Below are 27,358 nucleotides of genomic sequence, written 5' to 3'. Positions count from 1 at the left end.
ATTTCCTTCGTGAGAAAAGGAGTTCTAAACGCTTAAAACAATCTGGACCGCAGCGTGAGAAAATTATTTTGGCAATGGTATGCAGAAGGATATTGTCAACTACTTAAACAATTAATCCATCTTTTCAGGCATTAAGAAGTACAGAAAAATATTTACTATTGAAATAGCACTGTGTGTGAAAGGTGTACCTTTGGGGTACACAGTGAGGTGTAAAAATCTGGTTTTGTGCACAAAGCCGTGGATATATCTTTTTAACATAAATCACATTTTTGAGCAAAAATATTCGGTTACCATTTATCGTCTGCTAAAAATGACTGAAACATTAACGATGACGTCGGCTAGCAACGCTTACCACAAGGATTTTCTGTTGGCCGTCAGGGACGGGAACAAGGACGAGCTGGAAAGACTTTTAGAGACCAAAGATGGGAAAATTAACATAAACGTTTACGACACAGAGGGACAGACTGCTTTGCATCAAAGCGTTTTGGACGGGAATTTTGAACTGGTGAAACTTTTGGTCAAGTTCGGCGCAGACGTCAAATTAGCGAACCGCGATGGTTGGAATGCATTGCACATTGCGGCATATGGCGGTCACCAAGACATTGCACTGTATTTGATTTCTGCAAATAGAAATGCAAAAAGGTAGCGTGCATGTGTGTATCTCATAGCACGTGCACATGTGCTTATGTGTTCGATGTGTGGGCCTCAAAGTTGTGATCATTACTTTCCTACAGTCTTTCCATTTGAAGAGTTGTTGAACATTGTTTTCTGTCAAATCTACAGCTGGTACGCCGCCAAACTCGGTACCGGACCAAACTATGTTACCGAGCAAGCTTCGCGATACCGAGCCAATCCGCGGTACCGAGTCAAACTGCGGTACCGAGCCAGTACCGAGGTATGGACTCAACTTTGTTGCAAAGTACCTTCATGTCTTTCATATATGTTGCAGAGAAAAACACATTAATAGGGCGAATTCAAGACAATATATTCTATTTTTGTACGATTTACGTGCCAGTGGACTTATTATTTATGTACATAGAGATGGATAGATATGTTTATGTGTTGCATACAATGCACTGTAAAAGACAACAGTGCTTGATTGTAACAATCGTGTAATTCCAGACGTAAAATCCAGATCAGCAGACGATGACCTCAATAATATAATGAACGTCTGCTTTCAAATGCAAGCGTTATTCATGAAAATTGCATCCAGCTCATCTGACACAAACAGCAATCACAAACATCGCAAATCTCGTCTGCTTCTTCTCTTTACAAACAACCATTGAAGCTTCGCGTCTGATCCTTTTTTATATGACCCCGATTTCACCTAGATCTGGGCTTTCATCCACGGAACATCTGCACCCGACAAACTTTCTTTGTTACCTCTGCTATTCACGTCATGAAAAATCTGCAGACGACACATTGCTACCCCCAGCCTTGACATACAATTTCTCTCAATTCTGCTATTTCTGCAAAATTGTCTGTGATCGTTTTAGCATCTGACGCTATCATCTGCCACAGCGTATAATGTTTATGATAACGTCTCGTAAAATGACAATTTTGGAACATTCATGAAAGGGACGCCAGCAGAAGGTATTGATAAAAATGGGAAAATCAACGTGGATAATTCAATAGACGTTACCTTTCCTACGTGCTCTTGACGTTGACGGCCATGCGTTATAACATCTGTGGTGATGATTTTGGACAAACGTTATTACCATAGCAACGCATACAATTCTACTCGGACAAATCACATGGCAAAATACCACAGCTCCAGACGACAACAACAAAGGACACCAGCAGACGACGTCAGTAAAACAGATCGTCATTCGAGCGTATCCATTTCATTAATTAACTTTAAACCATGTTAACCGTCATGCTATTTTAAAAGAACATCCCATTACTAAGGTTTTGTGTTTAGTTAAAAAATGAATATTATACTAAAAAACAAGGCATGTAATTCATAAAAGTATAGGGCCAATCACAAATTTTCACGCATATTTATCGTAAACATTCCAATTTTCGCAAGTAGTCAGACAACTTATAGTGGATCTATAAAAAAGTTAAAATGTATAAAAAATGATAATTTTATTCATAGGATCTTGAACCAATAAGACTCCCAGATATGATAAAGTATTAGATGGAAATCATGAAATACAAGACTTTTCCATTTCTCATTTTTATTACATAAATTAAATGGAGTATATCTAGTATTTCTATAAAATTGTCATCAGTAGTTTTGTATATAATTAACAAAAAAGGTAAATTTTAGCAATGTGTTTTCTCATTAGGTGGATCATTTTCATATTTGATAAATCTGCTTTACATACATTTGTGGTAAAGGTTTTAAATTTTCACTTAAACCCTGCATTTAAACGCTAACAGGCTGCAGGCTGAAATCCCATTGTTACCCACAAAGTTAAGAGAACCATAAAACATGCCGAACGGTATTTGAAGTGGCCAAAATTGAATGTCAACAATTTTGTTTGCCATTTCGTGTTGAAACTTGGCTATCCGTTTGTGCAAATTATCGCTAGTTGACACTAACTATTGATAGACATTTTGATAACGCACTTTAGGGGCAAATCTGCATGATTTGGTCGCTATGCTGAGGCGTTTCATCTTTATTTTAAGGTATTCGACAACAAATAAGCTATCTGATGAACATTTACCCATTGATCAAGTGCCCGGCGCCCCTAGGCGAAAATAAATAAAAGTGTGGTTAGGGTTACATTTCTTTCAAAAATTGGTAGGGTAGGTAGGATTTTTTTATCAAGCTTTATGTAAGAACGTTATTGTCAATATCATCATTGGAAAATGGCGTTAACGTGATCTTCAGTATAATATAAGCTTTAAAGTGTGTTTTTTTAAACTACGTACTACAACAAACACTAAATCAACCCTTTTTCGTAGGTAGGGTTGAGTAACCCGAATCAAAAGCAGGTTTTGGCCTATTGGTATCATATTTTTTTTGTTTTTATAATAATTTGTGTTGGAAATTCACAGTTGATAAAGTGTGAAGGTGTTCGGCTACTCTGAAAGAAGTGATACCACTACAGTGGAAACTCGTTGGCTGTATATACTAGGGATCGGCCTAAATACTTCGAGCCTCGAGAGTATGTTGTTAAAAATTTTTGGTCAACTTTTTCATTTTCTGCTCAAAGAATGATTCCAAATGATATCGAATTCTTTCGGATTACCAGACATAACAAAACTATACACATTGTTGGTCGATTACCTTAAAAGATGAGCTTAAAACTGGGCTGATTAAGCGAGATAAACCGACTATAACATTCTTCTGCATCAAATATCATTCAGGGGGATATTTAAAATGTTGAAAATTAATTCAATGTATTGTATTACTGACACATATATTTAAGAGTACGGCGAAGATTTTTGGATGTGATTTAAATTGACTAGAATAGAACTCCTACAAAGTGAGATTTGTTTGTTTTATTAAGAGCACATGCTTAAGGCAAACTTAATTTGCACTTAGCTGAAATTGCGTAAGTTTTTTTTAATTTTCTTAAGAATATTATTTCTACGTTTTTGGTATGTTAATTTCGTTTTCTTTTGTTAAATTATGTATCCTCCACCTTGTCAATATCATATATTTAAGAAATGGGTTAAGTTGATTAGCATTTCACATACAAAATATGTGGAAATGGATTAGATATTGAATCAGATACGGATAAATAGACATGGTCTCTGATTATTAAAGTCCAGAAGCTTTAAAAGGAATCAGCAGCCAGCCCTACCAGTGGCAGAGTTTGTTAAAGATTTCCATAAAGCCAACAGTTCCGCACCTAAATATCCAATTAAAGGTTGAAATAATCTTTTTATCAAAAGTGCACACATACTTTGTATAGTTGGAATACTTAAGTCTTCGTTCTTATCAATCCTCTTTCAGGAAAACTGATAAACCTAATCTGCCTAATCTGCAAAAAAAACTAAGCGATGTACCTGTTAACCAGGTCTGGGTAGTTCGACGGATCGTGGCGAAAGTGTTCTATCTGTTTTAAATTACAACATTCTCGCTTCCACCCGTCGTTGTCTTTTTAAGTTCACGCCGCTCGTTAAATAAAATTTCTGGTGTTCATTCAGTGGAAGACAAATTGCGATCGTACACGCAAACACACAATTATACTCTGTATGTATCGTTTTGAAGAAATATGGTCAAGCCAGTACTTGAAAGGGTCAAGTCTTTGGATGGTCAAACTGACTCCTGTTTAAACACTTGATATGTAAACCACACAGGTGATACTGTGACGGAAAGTTCATCTCTAGCGTTTAATCCATTTATTCCCATATCTGATGCGTGGTATTTGCAGACATACTTGGTTATAAAGGGTAAAAGTAGTCGTTCACAGCAAATTATTGGCTTAAAGAAAGTATTCATTAAGATTGTTCAATATACATAATTTTGAAATGGTTTGGTCAGCGTGTGAGAAAGTCTTCCAAAATGTATTGGCCAGCTCTTGTGGGGTTTTATGCGGCCAACATGATTAAGTTTGAAACAGTGTTTAGTATTTGCGGTCTCAAACAGTAATATTCCAATGGTTTTGGTCAACAACTCTTCCGCAAAGGTCATTTTGCGAAAAGAATGTTTTCTTAAATGGAAGTTCCTAGTGATAAATCTATTTATTCGAAGTCCTGGCTTGCTGAAAATGAAAATATATAGTGGATGTTTGATCGCCTCTAGTTGTTCGATTAGATGGCAAAAATGATTGACTTACCATTTTAGGTCCTCAATTATACGGGTGTGTCTTGAATTTCTAGCTGTCTTGTTCTGCAATTCGTTCATAAATTACTGCAGAAAAATGACTTTTACACGGGACAAACATACTTTTTAAACATACCTTGAACTACTGATGATATTTTTAATTAACTCTATATTGCTTTTTTTAATGTATAATACGAATAAAATTTACTGGGCGTTACAGTTTCATGTGGAATAAATTGGTTTGGAATAGTAAGACGCCCATGGTGGCAAACAAGGTTTTAATGGGAGATATAATTGAGCACTAACATGTATTACATGCAATGATGTGCATCGAATGGGAGTTTGGATTTCGATAGGGTTTGGGGATTTCATTTTTTGGTTATGTTTTTTTAAGGGTAAATGAATATGGGTAAATGAATAAGTCGCCGTTAGCCATGGGTCAACTTTTCATATCATTGGACAACGATGGATGTTTTATAAGTAATGAATGTCCTGTTTTTATTGAATCGAAGATTGATATATTTTGCCTTAATTAAAGTTACAGTATACGAAGATTTGAAATTTATTACATTCTTGTATCAATTCGTATTTATCCTACCTTTTCCCCACAACCTGCCTTCTCAATGTTGAAAGTAGACCCCTATTTTATTTTTGATTGTCAGTAAATGTCTCTAAAACTTCTCATTTCAGAATTGAGAACATTGGCCCTGTTAGTTTTTCATCGTCTCAGTGTACTTGCCTTTTCATCGAAAGGCTTAACAGCTTATTGGATTCAGTTTTATGTGTCGGACTCGGGCCCTCCAATCCATTTTATACCCTCCTCGCTGAAACGGGTTGCAATTGAAATGCAAATATATGGAAATACACAACATACCTAAGTATTTCGAGCATAAAGAGCTTGCAGTTTTTCTTTTCCATTCTCGTTTGATGTAAAAATTGTTTTTCGCTCTCATGGGGTTATATGCATCGCGCTGGTGGTTAAATTACAGCCGAAAAAAGCAGCTTATGTTTCATTGAAAATCTTTCAACTTTGTGATCTTTCAACATTTTTATACGTTTTTGTATTCGGATATAAAAAGTAGATCACATTATCAAAACTGAACATTGTAGACTGTTTTTGCAGCGTGAAATTGTGGCTCCGTTTCTTAACAAATTTCAACCCTTTTAAGTCAATTCATAATTTTAATAATTATCTGAAGATTAGTTGATAACACGAAATTAAAAACGGTTTTGAGACCTATTTTGTCTGGTTGATTTAATTTAAGAATGAGCTTTTATAGTGTTGAATGAAAGTAAACTTTTTTACGATGTAATAATTAAAGAAAGGCAGACCCAGGTTCTCACCAAAACATTCATATGTTAGACACAATGGGTTGGTACATACATGTTCATTTAAGTTAATTAACCTTATATGTATCTTGTATATAATATAGGTTTGTTATCACAAGTAAATTATTTTCTTAAAAGTTTGTCACAAATAGAGCAGCCTTTTTAGGAAGAATGGATTCTGAAAATTGCACTGAAACACACATTTAGCTTTGTATAGAATCAATTACAGATTTTTTTTCAATAAGAGTATTTGAAATTTGATAATAGTAATAAACCATACTACTAGTATATTTGAGGTGATAGAGCTGTTAGCTTCTTAAATTCTGCCGTTGCTTTGATAAAGTAATGATTGACAGAATTATGATTGTCAAGTTCAGTCGTAATGTTGGAGTTTCTTGTTATCTCACTTTTATATTTTAACTCATAAAATCGTAATATAATAATATAATGTGTCGTAGCATATGTTTGGATCTTAAAGAGTGACGAACCTAGTGTCTTTATGGCCATAGAGGAGGGACCTTCCACCTAACTTGGTATTCCTATTATCTGCCTCTTTTACACATCACTTGCTAGAAGGTTTTTTTTACCAATAGTTTTAATTTTCATTGGCATGTTTTCAATACCATTTAATATGATAAAGAATGAATACCTTAAATGTGAAAAGTACTAGTTTCCTTTGTGTTGCCATGGTAATGCACATGTCCATGAAACCGTTATTTACTAGCTCATTTCAGCATTAGCCATATAAACTATTATTTCACAGGGTGCCGGCAAGACTGTATTAACTCCTTTTATATGTTCAGGATGTTATTTCTTTATTGCAGGCACCGCAATTAGACTGAACTTTTCAAATATTATTTATATCTTAAAATTAAATTACAAATCGCATTTTGTTAAAAAACGATGACTAATATGCATATTTGTACTTAAGTTTCCAAAATTATTGTGATTGTTTTCTAAACGTTTCGCGTTTTTCGACAAACTTGACAGACTATTATTGAGCGCATAACCTCTTGTTTTGGGTGTAAATACATACTATTTAAATAGGAGCCAAGATTTAATGTAGGTTTATAACCATAACACTGAATAGGGGAGTATAATTACGATTTTACTGCTCAACAAAGCTGATAATATATCACTTATATAGTTAATAGAAATCGAGCAAGTTTTCTTAAAGAATATTTTTTAGTATGTAAGTAAATTCACAAACATCACAAAAGAGTAATGTTAACTTCTATGATAATTATGCAAGAGTGTTTTTTTTTATAACAGGAGAATACTGTGCATTTTTTTTACGAAAGGCCTGAGATTATGTCTTTATTCGTCTTTGAAAATCTGCTCATAAATTCCGCATGACTCCACTTAGTAAAGAAATGTAAATACGGTATGAATTGTTTTTAATTTTAATTTAGGAGCAGCCCATTTTTTTGCTGTATGAAGTATAGCTCTTCAAAATGTCATATCCATTCACATTATAAATCATTTCTTGAACACACTCATTTAGTGTAAAGAATCTCTTAAATTTCAAGAGTTTTAGTTCACAAGATATCTCCATTCTTCATTGAATTTCAATAAAAAAATTGAAAAATGTGTTATCACCTATTTTCGGTATTAAATAAGTGTATTTTATTTTCATCAGGTATATCTTTTTTGGGCTTAAGTCTGTTTTTCTCGGGGTGGAGATCACTATTTGTTTATGTTTAAATTATGTGAGATGTTAATCAATTACTTGTTATTTGTACATATTTCTTTCAACATGTATTTAATAAGCTGTATGTATTTGTTATTATCATGTAGCATTGGCCAGTAAAAGTCGTTACCTGGACACAAGTATATATATACATGTATTGACGTCAAAAACCACGTTTCTGCATACAAATGTAACTATTGTTGGAATAAAATTATTGTATATATTAATGAACAATACCGATGCAAAATTATTTTTGTGTATTTTTGGTTTTTAGATCTAAATCTTTACGTCTCTTTCTCTTATTTATTGAATAACAAAAGTCATAATCACTGTATGAAAAGTTTTAAAAATGTATAAATTTATCCAATAATACACTTTAAGTGTTTGCCAAAAAAGTTATTTCTGTCTTTTGTGTCTGTACGTATGTTATGTATCTAAAATTATTCGAACTTATGAAACCATACGACAAAATGTGTTATGAATTTAATTCATAACTTTCAAGACTTGTTTTACCTCATGTTATGTCATATTGAATTAAAAGGACATTTGTTTTTTATGTTTTAGAACGTACATAAAACTTGTTTGTTACAATAACTGAAATGTCCCGAATTTTTGACATCTAGCTTAGCAAAACATTTTGTTTAACACAATATCCTGATTAGTCTTAAAGCTGCACTCTCACAGATTGAACGTTTTGACAACTTTTTTTTATTTTGTTTTGTCTTAGCCCGAGCCAATCTTTGCGAAAATGCATGGAAACCACTTATATAAGTATATATTTGTGAGAATGCAGCTTTAAGTAATCACTAAGTCATGCTTTAATCCAGCCCTCTCAAACCCAGCTGGGTGGGGGCACTGAAACCCAGCATTGTACAGTGTAGGTTTAATCTTCCAGTACAACTACATGGGCATTGCCCTTGAGGATTATTATTTGTACAGGTTTATTGATGCTACTTTTTCATTCATAAATACGTTCAATGTTCAATGTTAAGTTTTTAAAATAATAAAACATGTACAACTTTGATGTCTTTCTTTTTATCATTGGTCATTGGTGGTGGTGATGTTGGTCATGGAGGAGGCGGATGATGATGATGATGATGATGATGATGATGATGATGATGATTGATGATGATGGTAGTGGTGGTTGTGGTGGTGGTGGTGGTGGTGGTGGTGGTGGTGGTTAAGGTGTTGATGATGATGATGATGATGATGATGATGATGATGATGATGATGATGATGATGATGATGATGGTGATGATGGTGATGATGATGATGATGATGATGATGATGATGATGATGATGAAGCGCTCGTGTATAATTTCAGTCATGACGTGGGCGGGTGATGTTACTGTAAAAAAACTGTTTAATACCATGTTGTCAAGTACAACGTTCAATAAATAGCGTACGTATTAAGTAAAATCATTGTAATTCATCCGTACGGTAGTTATAGAACGGTTACGCCAATTCTACGCGTTACCGTTCCGATGTGGGAGGTAATGTGTAAAAGTAAACAAGAATAGAAAGCAATCCCATACATTGTACATGTAAGAAAATAATATTATGAATGATTATAATCTAGAACGTCCTCACATATAATGTAAGGCACAGACTAGTAATACGTGCTCTCCAGATCCCTGTTGATCTACTCGGCGTACAAACACCCTTCTAGAGTTCCACATTTGCAAAACTGGGCCATCAGATATTTATAAATGACATGCACTTGTGTGTTTGATACAAATAACGAGTATCAAAGCTGCAGAATCTGTTACAGCATGTACCGTGCCGCCTGGAAAGCTCATTTTATGATATAATTATAGTTCTTTGGTTCGTACAAAAAAAATCTAAAGTTATGAGCATGTTTCATATGTATATACATGTGCAAGGGGGTTGTAAATTGTCTCCTTTGATATTAAGGAATACTTTTGGACAGTTGTCGTATATTTTCAAGGGTCTGCATTTATTTATCAGTTTATATTAAATACATAACAATGTCAGCCGGTTATTGGCCTTAAATGAAAATAGCAGGTTCATGAGAAGTTAGGTTCCACTTCTTATTTTATAAATGGTTCTCCCTTATCTCCGGCCCTAACCATATCATTGAGGCTGTAAAATGCTTATCTGTAGTACGTTTATGTTACAACGCGCACAGACTTTCAAGGGCGTCGGCCCCAAGTGAGAGTGGGTGGATTGGGGGGGGGGGGGGGGGGGTGGCGGGGGGGGGGGGGGGGGGTCGTCGACCTCAAATGGGAGAGTGGGGGTGGGGAGTGCGTCCGACAGTGGACAGTGACAACGAATGTTGACCGGCTTTCCACGACGACGGAGCAAAACCATACATAGCCTTCACATCGAGCCTAATTCACTCCCAAAAATGGTGTCTAGAAAAAAAGCTTTGTGATAACCAAATAAGTTTCTACTGAATACCTACACCATAGACTACCAATAAGAAGTTATTTTAGTTATGCGCAAACTTGCTTCATCCAGTCAAATTATAGCTATCTTTGTATAAAACAGTACAAAGACTTTCCCACAGTTTCATCATTTTCATACACCACATGACATAAGTATAATATTTGTCCTTACCATATCTTACCATTGCAGCAAGACATAGGTTTTTCTGTAAAAAATACAGCATGTCACTTTGATTAATAGCATCCGATTTGGAGTACTTTGCCATTTAAAGTCCATGGCCCCGGAAGACTGTTTGTCCATTTAGTGTCGAGGCTGCGACCCCTGGATTGACACTCAAGAGTCTTACCACTATATCACTAGACTACAGATTTGCCACATTAAAACTCAATTTCGGTACGCGATAACCAATGGGGTTTAACTGAGGAACCTTCAGTACGCAAAATAACATCAAGTTGCAAAATGGGAGATAGTAGTACATTTACTTGGGACATTTTGTTGACGGAGTGTTATTTTGGAACGCAGTAATCAGATTCAAGTTGATGAACTATTTGGAACATTGTAAGAGAGATACAGCCACAACTTACGGACACAATATAGAGAATGTAACCCCCTACCCCCTTACGTACCAGTGTAACCCCCTTACCCCATTCCGTACCAGTGTACCCCTATCCATTCTGTACCAGTGTGTCCCCCTATCCATTCCGTACCAGTGTAACCCCCTACCCCATTCGATACCAGTGTGTCCCCCTATCCATTCCGTACCAGTGTATCCCCCTACCCCATTCCGTACCAGTGTACCCCCTATCCATTCTGTACCAGTGTGTCCCCCTATCCATTCCGTACCAGTGTAACCCCTACCCCATTCCGTACCAGTGTACCCCCTATCCATTCCGTACCAGTGTAACCCCCTACCCCATTCCTTACCAGTGTAACCCCCTACCCCATTCCGTACCAGTGTACCCCCCTACCCCATTCCGTACCAGTGTAACCCCCTGCCCCATTCCGTACCAGTGTACCCCCCTACCCCATCCCGTACCAGTGTGTCCCCCTATCCATTCCGTACCAGTGTAACCCCCTACCCCATTCCGTACCAGTGTAACCCCCTACCCCATTCCGTACCAGTGTGTCCCCCTAGTGCTATCCCCCTACCCCATTCCGTACCAGTGTGTCCCCCTACCCATTCCGTACCAGTGTATCCCCCTACCCCATTCCGTACCAGTGTGTCCCCCTACCCATTCCGTACCAGTGTGTCCCCCTACCCATTCCGTACCAGTGTGTCCCCCTACCCATTCCGTACCAGTGTATCCCCCTACCCCATTCCGTACCAGTGTGTCCCCCTACCCATTCCGTACCAGTGTAACCCCCTACCCATTCCGTACCAGTGTGTCCCCCTACCCATTCCGTACCAGTGTAACCCCCTACCCCATTCCGTACCAGTGTGTCCCCCTACCCATTCCGTACCAGTGTACCCCCCTACCCATTTTGTACCAGTGTGTCCCCCTATCCATTCCGTACCAGTGTATCCCCCTACCCCATTCCGTACCAGTCTATCCCCCTAGTGCTATCCCCCTACCCCATTTGCGTACCGTTGTATCCTCCTACCCATTCCGTACCAGTGTATCCCCCCTATCCCATTCCGTACAGTCTATCCCTCTAGTCCATTGCGTACCAGTGTATCCTCTTACCCCATTCCGTGCCAGTGTATCCCCCTACCCCATTCCGTACCAGTGTATCCCCCTGCCCCATTGCGTACCAGTGTATCCCCCTACCCCATTCCGTACCAGTGTATCCCCCTACCCCATTTCGTACCAGTGAATTCCCCCTACCCCATTGCGTACCGAATACTCATATACACGTATTTCATTCCCGAATTCTGCGCCGTAAATAATATTGTGCGTGTCTGCGTACCGAATAATCTCAAATATTGACTCTGCATGCATACCGCGTACCACTCGCGAGTTGTACTTAAAAAGGCCCCAATAACGTGTAGTAAGGGGGGTCCTTCGAGTGGTACGAGACATTTTGGCATTAACAAAAAGGACGTAAGTATTTGAAATTCGGACCTCCTCTTCAACCTTTGTATAATATGATCCAATAAAGGTAACCGTCAAGGACGATACATGAATGAATCAGTGCAGGCAGTATAACTATTATATCCGATCGAAAAGATGTTTAACAATATGTGTAAGCAGTATTCAGCTCATAGTAAGGTGACCTTTTCTTGCATACTTCGTGAAAGTTTATCATGATTTGTAAGAAATTATGCAACTTCGTGAAAACTATATCCTTCAAGTGAACTCGACATGTATTTCTCTACCAATTGACGAAACATACCTCGATTTAATGCTGATAGCATGTCCACAACCATGCATTCAGATGCTTCGAACATTTTTATGAATTTTAAATTTATGTATTATATATGAACATTATTAATTACAACTGTATAATGTCACGTGGACTAGTATAACGTATAGGACATACACTAGTGGATATAGGTTTCATTTTGTTTGAATTTGTGTAAATATTGCGGCTTGGCAAATGCAATACGAATTTTATAAAGTGTGTGAGGAACGCCCGCTCCAAGTGACACGCTGATTTTTATTTAAGAACATCTGCCGTTTATCATCATAATTTAAAACCAAACGACACGTCCAAAAAGAGTCACGCGAACCTTTGCACGGGCCAATTGGCCTAAAGACAATACAGCGCGTTTGGACCGGCGCGTGACAGACAGGCGACACTTTCGCAACGCGGACTAAATTTAAATGTTCGTTCTTCTAATGGCTGTTAAATGTCGCTTTGGGTAATATTTTATTATTCTTAATTTTAGGGAAATTTGAGAATATTTATTTCTATGAGAAAATGACAAAAGGCTCGTTTTCGAATAACGAATGTCGTCCGACAGAACTCGAATTTCCCACGATTGTGTTGTTGGTTGCCTATAACGACGACTTTACAGCAGCGAAAACAAGGAGAAAGAATTTTCGCCTCTTTCCCTATAAGACATACGCTTTGCTTTCAATAAAAAGTCTTCATGCAACGTTTCTGTGACAGATCGAAACTAAAAGCGAGAGGATCGTTGGGATTTCGTTAAAATAAATTAATAAATAAAAATAAATAAATAAAAAAAAAAAAAACTTAAACTTCGCATGTCATTTTTGCTTCTTTTGTCTCTTGTTTTTAAAAATAAAATCTTCATGCAGCGTTTCTGTGACCGATCGAAATTTCGTCGTTATCTCGTTGTTTTAATCTTTTTTTTTTTAAATCTTCATGCAGCGTCTATATGAGTAGGTAGCCTTTTTATTTTTTATAAGGCTTTATATAAGAATGTAATTTTCACCATTGGAGAAGGTGTTAAAGTTATCTTCTGTATAAGAATTTAAGGTTTTAAACTAGTCTCATTATCGTATACATATTGAAAAGCAATTAATTTTTTATTTTTATTTTTTTTTCAAATCGACTATAAGGGTCGGGTTACCCGAACCAAATGTATTTTTTTTGTAGGCCCTAGGTAAAAAAAAAACTCGAGAAAAATATTGTGCAAAATCAAAGCATGAAAAAAGGCCGTTTAACGGTTACGGTTAAAGTGCATAAGGAGGTATTCTGGGGCAGACACCGAATTGGGACGGACTGTGAGCAGACGAACATACAAGTGGTAGTTAAATGGAAAGACACTTGTTGTTAATTAAAATAATAGCATCGCCTGATATATATATATATAAACTAAAAAATGGAAGCTAAAAACAATTCTGGCCTAGATTCGTGACAAAGGAATTATTTTTTATGTAAATACACGAAATACTTCCGTTGACAATAACAACACATTGCCCTGCTCAAAAATGCTGACGAAATAGCGCCAAATTCTGGAATAATTTAACGAGTTTAACTTTTGAATGGAATACCTAAGTGGCATAAATTTGCGAGAAATTTCACAAGCGAAAAATTGCTACCACATTGCATTTTCTCTGACAGTTACTTTTTTCTTTCATTCATTTACTGCTAACAAAATCTTCTGAATAAATAAAAAAGATATTTCTTTCGTTTAATAAACTGTACAGGCGGAAACTAGCCTTTAATGCTACATTATAATGAGTCCCCCTTCCATCCCATGTATTATGAATCCGCCAATGACACGTATAATACCCCCCCCCCCCCCCCCCACGTATACTGACCCACCATGTAAAATGCATCCCACTCCACGTATGATAACGCTCACGCCGCGTTTAATGAACCAGGCCCTCCCATCTAATTTGTAATGATCCTCCCCCCCCCCATTTTTAATGATCAACTCCCCAACCCCAAGTTTAATAACCTCCACCCAACGTATAATGAATCACTCTACCCCATAAATAATGAACAACTCCCGCGCCCCAACACCCACGTGTAATCAAGCTTGCAATGATATATATCTCACCTCAACCCCATGTATAATAACTAACTTCCCAAACCCCACGTGTAATGATCCACCTTACGTATAATGACCCTGCCCGTTCTACTTATAATGCCCTTATAATGCCCTCCATGCATAATGAACACCTTCCCACAACTCTATGTGTAATGATCCCCCACGCAATGGATAATACACCAAGCCCACCCATTCCACGTGCAATGACCCCCATCCAATTTATAATGAACAATTCCCCCAACCCAATGTAAAATGATTTCCCTCCCAACCCAAGGTATAATGACCCACCACTACCACCAAAGGTATATTGATCCCTTTCCCAACCCAATGTATAATGACCCACTCCCCACCAAAGGTATAATGATCTCCCCACCCAAGGTTTAATGACCCCCTCCCACCCAAGGTATAATGACCCCCTCCCACCCAAGGTATAATGACCCCCTCCCACCCAAGGTTTAATGACCCCCTCCCACCCAAGGTATAATGACCCCCACCCACCCACAGTATAATGACCCCACCCACCAAAGGTATAATGACTCCCTCCCACCCAAGGTATAATGATCCCCACCCACCCACGGTATAATGACCCCCTCCCACCCAAGGTATAATGACCCCCACCCACCCACGGTATAATGACCCCACCCACCAAAGGTATAATGACTCCCTCCCACCCAAGGTATAATGATCTCCCCACCCAAGGTATAATGACCCCCTCCCACCCAAGGTATAATGACCCCCTCCCACCCAAGGTATAATGATCTCCCCACCCAAGGTATAATGATCTCCACCCACCCACATAATAATGACTCCCTCCCACCCAAGGTATAATGACTCCCTCCCACCCAAGGTATAATGATCTCCCCACCCAAGGTATAATGACCCCCACCCACCCACATAATAATGACTCCCTCCCACCCAAGGTATAATGACTCCCTCCCACCCAAGGTATAATGATCCCCACCCACCCAAGGTATAATGACCCCCACCCACTCACGGTATAATGACTCCCTCACACCAAAGGTATAATGATCCCCACCCACCCACGGTATAATGACTCCCTCCCACCCAAGGTTTAATGACTCCCTCCCACCCAAGGTATAATGATCTCCCCACCCAAGGTATAATGACCCCCACCCACTCACGGTATAATGACCCCCTCACACCAAAGGTATAATGATCCCCACCCATCATAGGTATAATGACCCTCAGCCACCCACGGTATAATGACCCCCTCACACCCAAGATATAATGATCCCCACCCACCCAAGGTATAATGACTCCCTCCCACCCAAGGTATAATGACCCCCTCCCACCCAAGGTATAATGATCCCCACCCACCCAAGGTATAATGATGCCCACCCATCAAAGGTATAATGACCCCCACCCACCCACGGTATAATGACCCCCTCACACCCAAGGTATAATGACTCCCTCCCACCCAAGGTATAATGACCCACTCACACCCAAGGTATAATGACCCCCTCACACCCAAGGTATAATGATCCCCACCCACCTTAGGTATAATGACTCCCTCCCACCCAAGGTATAATGACCCCCTCACACCCAAGGTATAATGACCCCCTCCCACCCAAGGTATAATGACCCCCTCACACCCAAGGTATAATGATCCCCACCCACCTTAGGTATAATGACTCCCTCCCACCCAAGGTATAATGACCCCTCCCACCCAAGGTATAATGACCCTCAGCCACCCAAGGTATAATGACCCCCTCCCACCCAAGATATAATGATCCCCACCCACCCAAGGTATAATGACCCCCTCACACCCAAGATATAATGATCCCCACCCACCCAAGGTATAATGACCCCCTCACACCCAAGATATAATGATCCCCACCCACCCAAGGTATAATGACTCCCTCCCACCCAAGGTATAATGACCCCCTCACACCCAAGATATAATGATCCCCACCCACCCAAGGTATAATGACCCCCCACACCAAAGGTAAAATGATCCCCACCCACCAAAGGTATAATGACCCCCACCCACCCAAGGTATAATGACACCCTCACACCCAAGGTATAATGATCCCCCTTCAAAGGTATAATGACCGGCCTCACACCCAAGGTATAATGATCCCCCTCCCAAGGTATAATGACCGGCCTCACACCCAAGGTATAATGATCCCCCTCCCAAGGTATAATGATCCCCTCCCAAGGAATAATGATGCCCCTCCCAACACCCAAGGTATGATGATCCCCCTCTCAACCCCACGTATCATGAACAATAACAGGATTTAGACCCAAAGCAGGATTAAAGGACTAAGACCATGGCATTGAAGTTATTTATATCCATGTCAAGGCACTGGACTATTTCACTTCTACTTTCTTTTATAATGTAAATGTCAAGCTCAGTCCTGACATCAGGATTAATTATGAATTGTCTCATCCCTGTATGTTACATTCAGGAACTTACCAAACAATGGAACCATTACAGAGATACCATAGACTTGAAGCATGACTAGAGCTTGATGCATGACTAGAGCTTGATGCATTACTAGAGTACTATCATCAACTACTTATTGCATGTTTAATAGGTGAAAGAGTGTATTGACTTGTGACATATAGAGTTCAGAAACTAGAGGACATAACGCTTCACAGCAGCTGTTTGTATCAAAACCATTGGCGTCGAAATTCTCGCCCAAGTAATTTGTGCCATTTTCTGGTAGTGTATGGTGGTGATCAAAGCCATTTTCTGTAATATATTGACACCTTAGAGCAAGAACTCCACAAGTACATACACAAATAGATGCAGATATTGGGTTCTTGCATTAGGGCGACCAATTATACTTAATAATATATAATAATATGTTATATTATAATAATACCAACTGTTACAATATAATATTTCTTTCACTTTTCTAATTTTGGTCTAATTTGCCTCATGGCTTGTCACCAACGCAACCATTGTTGCCACATGGTATTTTCTGTGCTTTATTTGATGGAGCTACTTCTATCGCAAAGTCGTGTATAAAAACAAGTCTTGAAGCAAGTAAAATAAAACCTTTAAACTTGTTTAAAATTTAAAATCTAGGCACATGTGGGTTGTATAAAATTTGAGAAACCCTGTTGTATAAACACTTGTTTAAGTCTTAGAATTTGACAACTCCACCACGCGGGAAGGGATCTATCAATTTTCTTATCATTTTTACTACCAAGCCAAACTGACTCGAACGAAAACTTTCGAGTTTATACACAGAAATAGGAGAAGTTAATACTTCAAAATAGTTTTCTCTAATTTAAACATCCAACTGTTCTATGAAAGATGGTTCAATTCAATTTATTTGTAATCCTAGACTTGAAATTAAGCACCAGTCAATTGTAACCCCCCCCCACCCCCACCACCAGGTCTTGGGAAAACCTGGTAAGGCCCATTCCACCGCATTCACTTGACACTGCGGGGCCACCTGGAAAGTAAAAACACGGCCCATTTCCCCCGCAATACCCCCGGACCTGAGGGGTGGTGGGGGGGGGGGGGGTTACAAGTGACTGGTGCATTAGATGACTTGGATTTTAAATCCTTTGAAGTTTTACTACTGCGAAAAATAATGGTAATCTAAATGTAAGAGAGACAACTCCTATATTAACCATTTGACGGATTATACGCAGTTGTGTCCCATCATTACTTTTTATCCAATATTTTGAACATTCACTACTATTGCCATATATATATTCATTTATAGCAAGAACAAACTGACATAGGTGTCTTTTATTTCTGACATAAGTAGTGTTTGAAAACAGAATCAGTAATAATGATATATATACATGTACATACATTTATTAACATCTATACAATGAGAATGTAACACCATGTTCAAATAATACACAATAACAGTACCTACTGGAAAATCAGTCAAATGAAAAATCATGAATGAGAAAATCATATGAATCAAGTAATTGATTTTAAGCTATTGAACAACAAGCATAATTAGCTTTCCCTTGCATTCTAAGGTGCATCGGCAGTGTGTTTTTATCTGACCAATTTGGGGCTTAATTTCGACCCAATTCGAGATGCTAAAGAATACATTTTTTTTAAAAAGTGGAAATAAAATTCCCATTTTTTTTTAAATTTATTTCGTCATATATTTGAACCCTCCAACAAATAGAAAATTGGTATATTTTTAAAGAAACAAACCTTAATAACACTCTGTTTGGCTTTTTATATAAGCATTTTTATTCATTTTTTGGCAAAATTGGAATTTTCAATTTAAGGTAAAAAGATGCATTTTGATCCAATGAGAGAGGCCCCAGCCCCATTTCGATAATGGTGAGAAAAAATACTGCTAGAATGGAAGTGCCATATACAAGTTGTTCATAGCTTCATTTGTTATTTATGTTTACTTAAACATCCACTTTCTGAAAAAATGTCAAGGATGATACAACAATTAGCCCACTGATGTTGATGATTTTGTGCATTTTCCTCAATTAAAAACTACACAACTACAAACACTGTTATTTACTAAACACCCTGTCTTGATGTTATAAATCATGAGAATAAACTAAAAAAAACCAGTTTGATTTTTATTGATTGAATCATTTATATACAGTGTGTTTTTCCTTTAACAGCTTTCAGTTTATATAGCAAGTGAACAGCTGTTTGTATACATTAATCCGTCACAAACAATTTCTTTTTTATTGCAGACATTAAGTAGATGAATGAATGTCTTTTAAGGCATTCAGTCATAGATTTTATCTTGGCTACAATTTGTTTACCGTATTATTTTGTTAAACATTAGTTAGATTTCTTACTTTTATGAACTTACATCAAATACAAAACGGGCGGATTCTCATTCAACGAAACAGAATTTTGTAAATCTAGGCCTGAATTAACTCAATTTTCAATAGCATCACTTATTTTTTTCAGCAACACAGAGCATTAACAATAGTGCTCTCATTTTTTTAATGACTGACCCTATAAAATGTAAATGAGTCCCTTGAAAACTGGATTTATTATGTTATTATTATGTTATGTTAAATGTTACTATCAAATACCTGCAATATGCACTCATTACCTCAACTTTCATAATGACTACTTATTTGGACAAAAAACATGGTTAAACATCGATACTAAACAAAAAACACATTTCGTAACATCACCCTTGCATAGTATAGGTCACAGATCGTGGTCCTATAAAAATACCAACAATACCATCGTCAGCACCCTGGTAAACACTCCATTGAAACACTTAACAAGTACTGAGGATAACTGACTGACAAACAGTCTTGTTTTGAATGATTTTGAAAGGAAATGAAGTAAACAAACGTTCTTGGTTTTGGTGAGATTTGAACCTATGGTGCAATATTTATTTTTTTGTTTTCATTTCTAAAGCACAATCTCCGAAACAATTTGCTTGGGGAGAACACGAGACTCGGCCAACCAGTCGTCCCACAGTACATGATGCAGCGATCAGTGTAGTAGAATACCAGGGTATAAGGCGATGCAACAATACACAACATTCAGATAGATATAATAATATTAAGCTTATGTGAATTGTGCTTGAATTTCTGATCAAAAGAACACCATGTACACTATTATAATGATTATGAATTTGTACATGTGATTTTAACCAACATATATACAGATTGGAGAATGGTGTTTATTTTAGGATAAAGGTGTACAGTGGACAACTTCATGACAGTCATGGCCACAAAAATCTAACTTCATACATTTATTTACTGTTTTTCATTCAAAACACATAATTGTTCAAATGGAATTCATATGTGAATGTTTAAAGTAGCATAATTATTTCAGGGTTATCCCATTTTTAAGAATGAGAGGAAAACAACCTTTTAAGCTAAGCTTAAAATCAACCATCTTTGTTTTCTATTTTTCTCATTTGTCATTTATATTGCATACTTCACTTTTTAAGGGAAAATGTTATTAACGCAACTTTTTGTTAATCTTGTGTTATAAGGATAATGCTTTTTCTCCTGTACTCGAGTGATTAATTCCCAAACTGTTTGTTTCAAAAGTTTAATACAGAACATTTTCTACTTCACAACTCATAGCAATAAAACAACATAGCACTCAAAAACTCTGTTTCGTCATTCAAAACCAACAGGAAAACCCTTCCATGGAATGACATAAAATAAACAGTTTGCACTGTGAAGCTATCTTTTATCTAGATCTTTATTTACAAATCGTGTCTACAACTAATACACAGTTACACTGCCTTAGTAACTACGAAGCTTAAGCCTCTATCAAACTAATCCTTAAATAACTAATTTCTCTTAAAATATAATGTGGAATCTTTAAATTGTAGAGTGGAACTTTAATCACGATGTTCTGTACTTGTAATATACATGAAATACAGAACACAACAACATTATCTGATTCATCCCCAATAAATAACAAATGTTTTAAAACAAGGAGTGCAAAAAAGCAAAATATTTTTTTGCAAATCCACAAAAATAAAGTGCATGAAAATAATACTTGTATAATTTATACATAAAATGATAAGAAACACAACAGCAGAAATAGGACTTAGTGTTTATGCTCATTTCTCTGCCAACGGGATTGCAAGACAGATTCTCGTTTGATCATTTAGAAGAACTCTTACAACCAAAAACCCATCAAGTAGGTAACAATTACCAATTTTTCATTTAGTAATTAATTGGTTGTGCGCTGCCTAAAGACTTAATCATTAAGAATACCTCACTAACTGATACTTATTGCAATTTTGATGTCACACTTTCCTGTGATTAAACATAGAATGGTAGCTTCCATGGTGTAATGATTTTGTATGTCAATATGAACTTTAAAGGTTAATAACATATCTTTATAGCAAACCACATTTTATATGGTGGCTTAGAAAGGCTATTTGACAAAAACGCTATTTGGCAAAAATACTGTCAGACCTATTTCTGCTTTTTGGTTTCATAAAATATGAATTCGATTAAAACATGAGCATATTTTGTGTCCCAGTTCTTTTATCATATCATTAAAGCAATTATAGTTTTTGTTTATTCAGTTATCATATGATGAAGTAATTTCACACATGTTTGCACAAAACCTCACAATACCATAATCCATATTTATTTAGCAAAGTTTAAGTTAAAAAGCTTTCATTCAATAAAATCAAACTTTGTCAAAAGTAAACGATAGAAGTATCTAACAATAATTTAAAGGGACAATATACAAAATTTGATGTGCTCCAAAACAATTGCTGTATTAAACAGGCTGACAATTAAAGAGGAAGTTGAATCTAACATGATGTATATAAACTAATGGTTTAACAGTATTCTATATTTGTTCATATATATACAGGCATGTCCTAATGCATGTGTAGGGGGTCTTTTCATGGCCAATTTCCCAGGTTCTAGGACAGTCATAATGCGTATCCGGATTCAGAATAAGCTTGTTTTGTTGTGAAACATACAATCGGTTGCCATTTTGTTAAAGCGCACCAGCTGCCTATATCACTACAAGTTTGTTGCGGAGTGAACACACCACTTGGGTTACACACCACCAATTTTACTAACATTTTTTTTTTACATTTTTACAAGTGTATAGGGACTTAAAGGATAGCCTGTTTCAACATCAATATCAGCAAGCTTCTTCCAATGCAGATGTAAGAAAATTAATGATGTGATTCTGAAAGACTGTATATTGTCCCTTTAAAAACTAACTCTAATACTCCCTAATATAATATTGCACTATTCAAGCTTTATTATACAATTCTTGAAGTATTACAAAATAATAACTAACAAATTGGTTATTTTTTATCATTATTTATATGAATGTCAAAACAATATACAGAAATGACACAACAATTTGTCTAGAGAAAGATGCCAAGTAGAAAAAGTCAAACAACAGATTGATATTCACCACAATTAAAAACACCCAAACTATCCATATTTAAAAAATGTACATCAACAGGAGCACTGCAACCGGATGACATTGCTAGTCTTTTTGTCAGTCAAAAAAGGGGCATTACTCCACTCTAAGTGAATCAAGAGCTATGCTACACATGTGCATATTGTCACAGGCAACATATGTATAAGTTTAATATAGATTCTTGAATGGTTTTTAACTTACAGCTTACATATAAAGAATTGCAGGCTGTTCAGGTCAACGTCAAAGATGCAGACAATGATATCAAGACTATGACTGTACCTTGACTTTTTTTCTTCCAAAAACAGAGTTGTTAATTACATAAATCATTGCCACAGTGCAGCAATTTTGACTGAATTTTACCCTGGTCTAAATTATTAAGTAACAAATCATTAGTAGTTCTTAGATATTTTTAAAGGTTAAACAAATATCATAAGTATCTAGGAAAGTCATATTTCACACATAGAAAAACATCATCAACATAAAATATCACACTGAATTTTTTTCAGCACAAAGTCAAATCTGCCTAGATTGTTGGTGTAGGATCAATTGAAAAACTAACAGCAACCATTGAACAAGAATTCAAATGCCGAAAAAGATCACAGCTTAAAAAAAATATTAATGGAAATAATGCTAATTGAAACGATCAATATATCGACCACAAAACAGTATGATCATGGTACCATATCATATTAACTTATTTTTCAAAACTCCAGAAGATTGTAAAAATGTTCTTACACCCTTTATAAACAAGTACTGTGGTAATTTTGCAAAAAAACACTAAAACTTAACTAAGGTGCATAAATGCAACATTGCAACTAAAATTCCCTAAAGCGAGCCTCATTCTAATACATCTAAATATGTGGTTGGTACTTTTCCCCGTTTTGAGCCCCTCTCAGCCATTAACCAATCCGGTTCCATGTTAGGTAATCGGTAGACTGTGATTAGCTGAAAGAAAGAAAAGTTGTGAATATTAATATAAACATATGGAAAAAAACATCCAATTTTAATGCATTCATTCAAAGTAGACAAAATTTTCTCTCACTTTTTATAAAGCATTGAACTATTTTATGAAGCAATCAAAGCATTTAGAATTAATCTAAAGCATTCTAAATGTTGTTCTTTAATTAAATTCTTTAACCTACATCAGTAATCTATTATATACATGTGGTTGAATTTCTTTATTGGCACACTAATATTCCATATTTTGTTTTATAACTATATTTAACCTGTCAAGATATTCTAGTACCATAGTGTAATAACTGTCATTTTAAAATTGTTACACAAATTTGCTATAAAATTACAACAACTATAAATATATAGAAAATACAAACATATAACTATAAAACCCAAAATAATATGAATGAGTGTTAACCAAAATAGAAGAAAACCAATCAACCAATTAAGAGTAATTGTATGAAGTTTGGGTAATACGTTCTGAAACTGTATTAAACATGTTCATAATGCCAAATATCTACATACTTTGGAAGTTCAGTGTTTTGCAAAGTGTTTACTAATATAAACATTTGATTTTTATGGTCATTTTTTTTAAGGCTCACAAATAAGTCTTTTTAGGCAAGATACATTTTATCCAGAAATGTTCGATAAAATACAATTGTTGAAGAAATGGACTAGATTAAGAATAAGATATATGTAAAAATTTATGATATGATTAATTATTGAATTAAAAGCTTTCAAACTTTCAAATAGTAGATATGTCAGGCCAAACTTCATCAAACTTGGTCATTCTTTTACAAGAGTATTTCATTTCTCATTCAGATATATAGCTTAAAGCTGCACTCTCACAGATTGAACGTTTTGATAACTTTTTTATCATTTGTCTTCGAATGAGCAAATTTATGCGAAAATGCATGGAAACGAGTGATATACAATTACTGACAAAAAATCAGATCACAGATTTTCATATTTAAGTTCAAAAATTGATGTTTTATGCATTTTTCTTAAACCGTTAGTAACGGTTAGTATGGTTTAAGCCACGAAACATTAATTTTCGAGCCCACATATGAAAATCTGCGATCTGATCTTTTGTCAGCAATCTTATATCATTGGTTTACTGATATTTACGCAAAAAATGGCTCATACGAAGACAAAAAATAAAAAAGTTGTCAAAACGGTAAATCTGTGAGAATGCAGCTTAAATGCTTGGTTATTTAATAGAGGCAATGTTAGAAGTGCCAAAGTATGGTGAATATTTCTGCTTTATAGTATATCAAATTCAATTAAGGAGTAATGTCCTCAAAGACTTAAAGTGAAGAGATTGGTGGCATCAGTCGCATTTAGATCATAGAGTACTATGTCAATTCCATATATATTGAGCATCATCTAAGCAGAACACTAATTTCAAAAAGCTAAGTGGCATGTACCTCATCAGCTAAAAGTGATAGTTCAGTTGCATCAGCCGCATCATAATCATAGAGAACACGGGCCTGTTTTTTCTCTGTGGCGGGGGTGGATGCTGTGACCTGTATACTGGGAGGGGAGGGGGTGGGGGCGAGAGTCGAGGAGGCAGAGTTTAGCCCAAGGGTGTTGGGCGTGGTAGATGAGGGGGCAGTCTGCGATCCCGGCACTGCCGTGAAACTGAAAGGATAATTTTTTGTTGATCGAAGTTTTTGTCCCAGAAAGAAGAGAATTGCAAACTGATGCCATGACATGAACGCTTGCCTGTTTTTGCCTCTGTCAAACCAGAGTAATGAAACTTGCTACACATGTCCAATTTGCCATATTGAAACAAGTGTACCAAGTTACATGGTTTTTCAATGAAAAAATGGCCAAGCTAAAAAGAAAAACTCGGGAGATGATAATTATAGTATTGTAGTACATGAAAATGATAACAACAGTCACAGAAATGCCCAGGAAAGTATAACAGTGGACTATGTGCACATTGTATGGATGTGCCATGCAAGACTGTCAACATTTACAATAAGAATAATCCATAATATATATGTTGCTTCTTTTACATTTCACAAGATTACTTGTGCTTATTTCACCTTCTAAAGTACTGAAAAATTAAGGTTGATATTAATCTTGATAAAGGATTAAATTGTAAATGTTGACGGCAAAGTTATTATTATGCTAAATTGAACACACAAATATCCCTCTCCATATATCCTGTTGCTTTTGTTCATGACTGATCACAAAAATATAAGATTTAAATAATGTACAAAATAATATCAGTAAAAGCCTTGAGGCACTGCTCTCCAAAATTTCCAACACTGGTTTGTGTACAAATCTGGACTTGCAAAAATAAAACAATTACAATAACTATAATCAATAAAAGTCAAGCTTCAATAATGCTCACTCACAACATTTAACATTTGAAATTAAATTTTCATTTTTTTTACCCATAATTCAGAACTGAGAATTATACTGGTTCCCAAAACTGTTGTCAAAGTCATAATTCATCGTGTCGGGTACCGCATTGGTATACATGTTAACTGGTTGAGTTTCCATACTGACTTCAGAAAAGCTTTAAAGGAAAACAAGGATTAAAGAAACTTAATCTATTTTTCAGCAAGATATCAGAAATAACAAATGAAATTATAGTTAACATCTGAAGTTTTTCTATTATAAGTTTCCATTACATGAAGTTATGATTGAAAAGCTCACACAAACAATAATATCCTAAACAGTCCCTTGTTGTTTTTGTTCAGTTGAACAAAGGGCTTAACTTTAATTTGACTATTCTTAAAGCTAGAGTTATGGGCCTTGCTGTAGATTGTCTCCAGCGACATGTTTACCAAGTTTCATTTGAATATCTTTTATCAGTTTTGAAATAACAACCAAGTTTTTTTCCACCATGCAGATGACAACACCAACAAGACTAAATCAAAACATGAACTTTTTTTCTTTCAAAATCAAGATCAGCTGTCATTTCTAACAAGCTTAATAGCTATGTGAAATATGTTTCCTTAAAAAAAGATACTTGTTAATTAAAGCTATGATCTTTTGGTGGCAAAAATGAAAACATACCGTAGTCAAAAAAAAATTGACTAGAATATTATTGTTTATTTTGGTTAATATTAATTGATCATTTTCATGACCATATATCTGTGCAATGCATCTAAGTAGAGGGACAGGTCTCGAAAATACAACTATACATACATTGTGAAGTTATCATTACTATAGAATTCAAACATCCCTGAAAAGAAGATCAAGCATGGCATTTATAAAGCAGAAAAATCATGCAGTAGATAAGGGTTTGTTCAAGGAATCTCACAATAATGGTGTAATGTAGCCTTTAGAAAGACGATTGGGGAATCGACTAAGACAACTCTTATGATAAATGCTATTACAGACAGATTTGGTTCGAAAAATTAAATCCAACGTGGCTATTTCATTAAAAATTCTAGAAGCAATTTTGTACTTAGGAGAGATTTCCATCAGTGCAATTCAACAGTTGAAAATCTCTCCCAAGTTTGAAAATGCTCCTAGGATTCCTGATCAAGCGGCCCCACAGGTGTTTAATTTTGCTTGTTTGTTTATCAAACTGATTTGTTCGTATAGAATTTAATTATTTATTGATAAATCAAGAAATATTTTGGCTAACTAAGACTTCCGCACTGAAGAGTTAACCAGTTAATTACAATGACGTTTGTTTGTTTTGGGTTGCTGACAGCTGAACACCACCACATGTCATTCCACAGCATGCACCGAATTTTACTATAGATGATATGCTGGGATAGATCATAGATACAGGAAAAATTGGGAGAAAAGTCAGGTAAAATCTGATTTCATTTTCAAAATAATACAGATCTTTCTTAAATCGGCCTGGAATGGATTAAGGTAATTGTCGAAAACTTTGACAATTTACAGTACGCAGGCTATACTTTTAATAAAAAAAGTGGAAAATAACCGCAAACTATCTGCAGTAAAATTCGGCATTAACAAGCAGAGCACCAAAATGAAAAAATCGCAACTCTGTGCTAA

The 27,358-nt window shown here is 36.2% G+C and overlaps 2 protein-coding genes across 3 annotated transcripts in view; one reads left to right on the top strand and one right to left on the bottom strand.

Moving 5' to 3' along the window:
• The first annotated feature begins 328 nt into the window (after positions 1 to 328).
• Positions 329 to 11,710, top strand: LOC128223551 (uncharacterized). Its single transcript, XM_052932828.1, has 3 exons — positions 329 to 557; positions 784 to 895; positions 11,107 to 11,710. Exons 1-3 carry the CDS (start codon positions 329 to 331, stop codon positions 11,708 to 11,710), a joined length of 945 nt encoding a protein of 314 aa, XP_052788788.1.
• Positions 11,711 to 18,271: 6,561 nt separating this feature from the next.
• LOC128223645 (endophilin-B1-like) overlaps positions 18,272 to 27,358 on the bottom strand; it is a 34,187-nt gene continuing 25,100 nt past the window's right edge. For both annotated transcript variants that reach the window (XM_052932919.1, XM_052932920.1), the window contains 2 exons: positions 24,796 to 25,009; positions 18,272 to 23,359 (listed from right to left, as the gene is read on the bottom strand). In XM_052932919.1, the coding sequence (XP_052788879.1) occupies positions 23,252 to 23,359; positions 24,796 to 25,009 (322 nt within the window). In that variant the 3' untranslated portion in view covers positions 18,272 to 23,251. The remainder of the gene's footprint in view (positions 23,360 to 24,795; positions 25,010 to 27,358) is intronic.

This window comes from Mya arenaria, chromosome 17 (assembly GCF_026914265.1).
Source record: "Mya arenaria isolate MELC-2E11 chromosome 17, ASM2691426v1".
NCBI classification, from domain to species: domain Eukaryota; kingdom Metazoa; phylum Mollusca; class Bivalvia; order Myida; family Myidae; genus Mya; species Mya arenaria.
The sequence above is the reverse complement of the archived record's forward strand: the minus strand, read 5'-3'. Positions and strand labels throughout refer to the sequence as shown.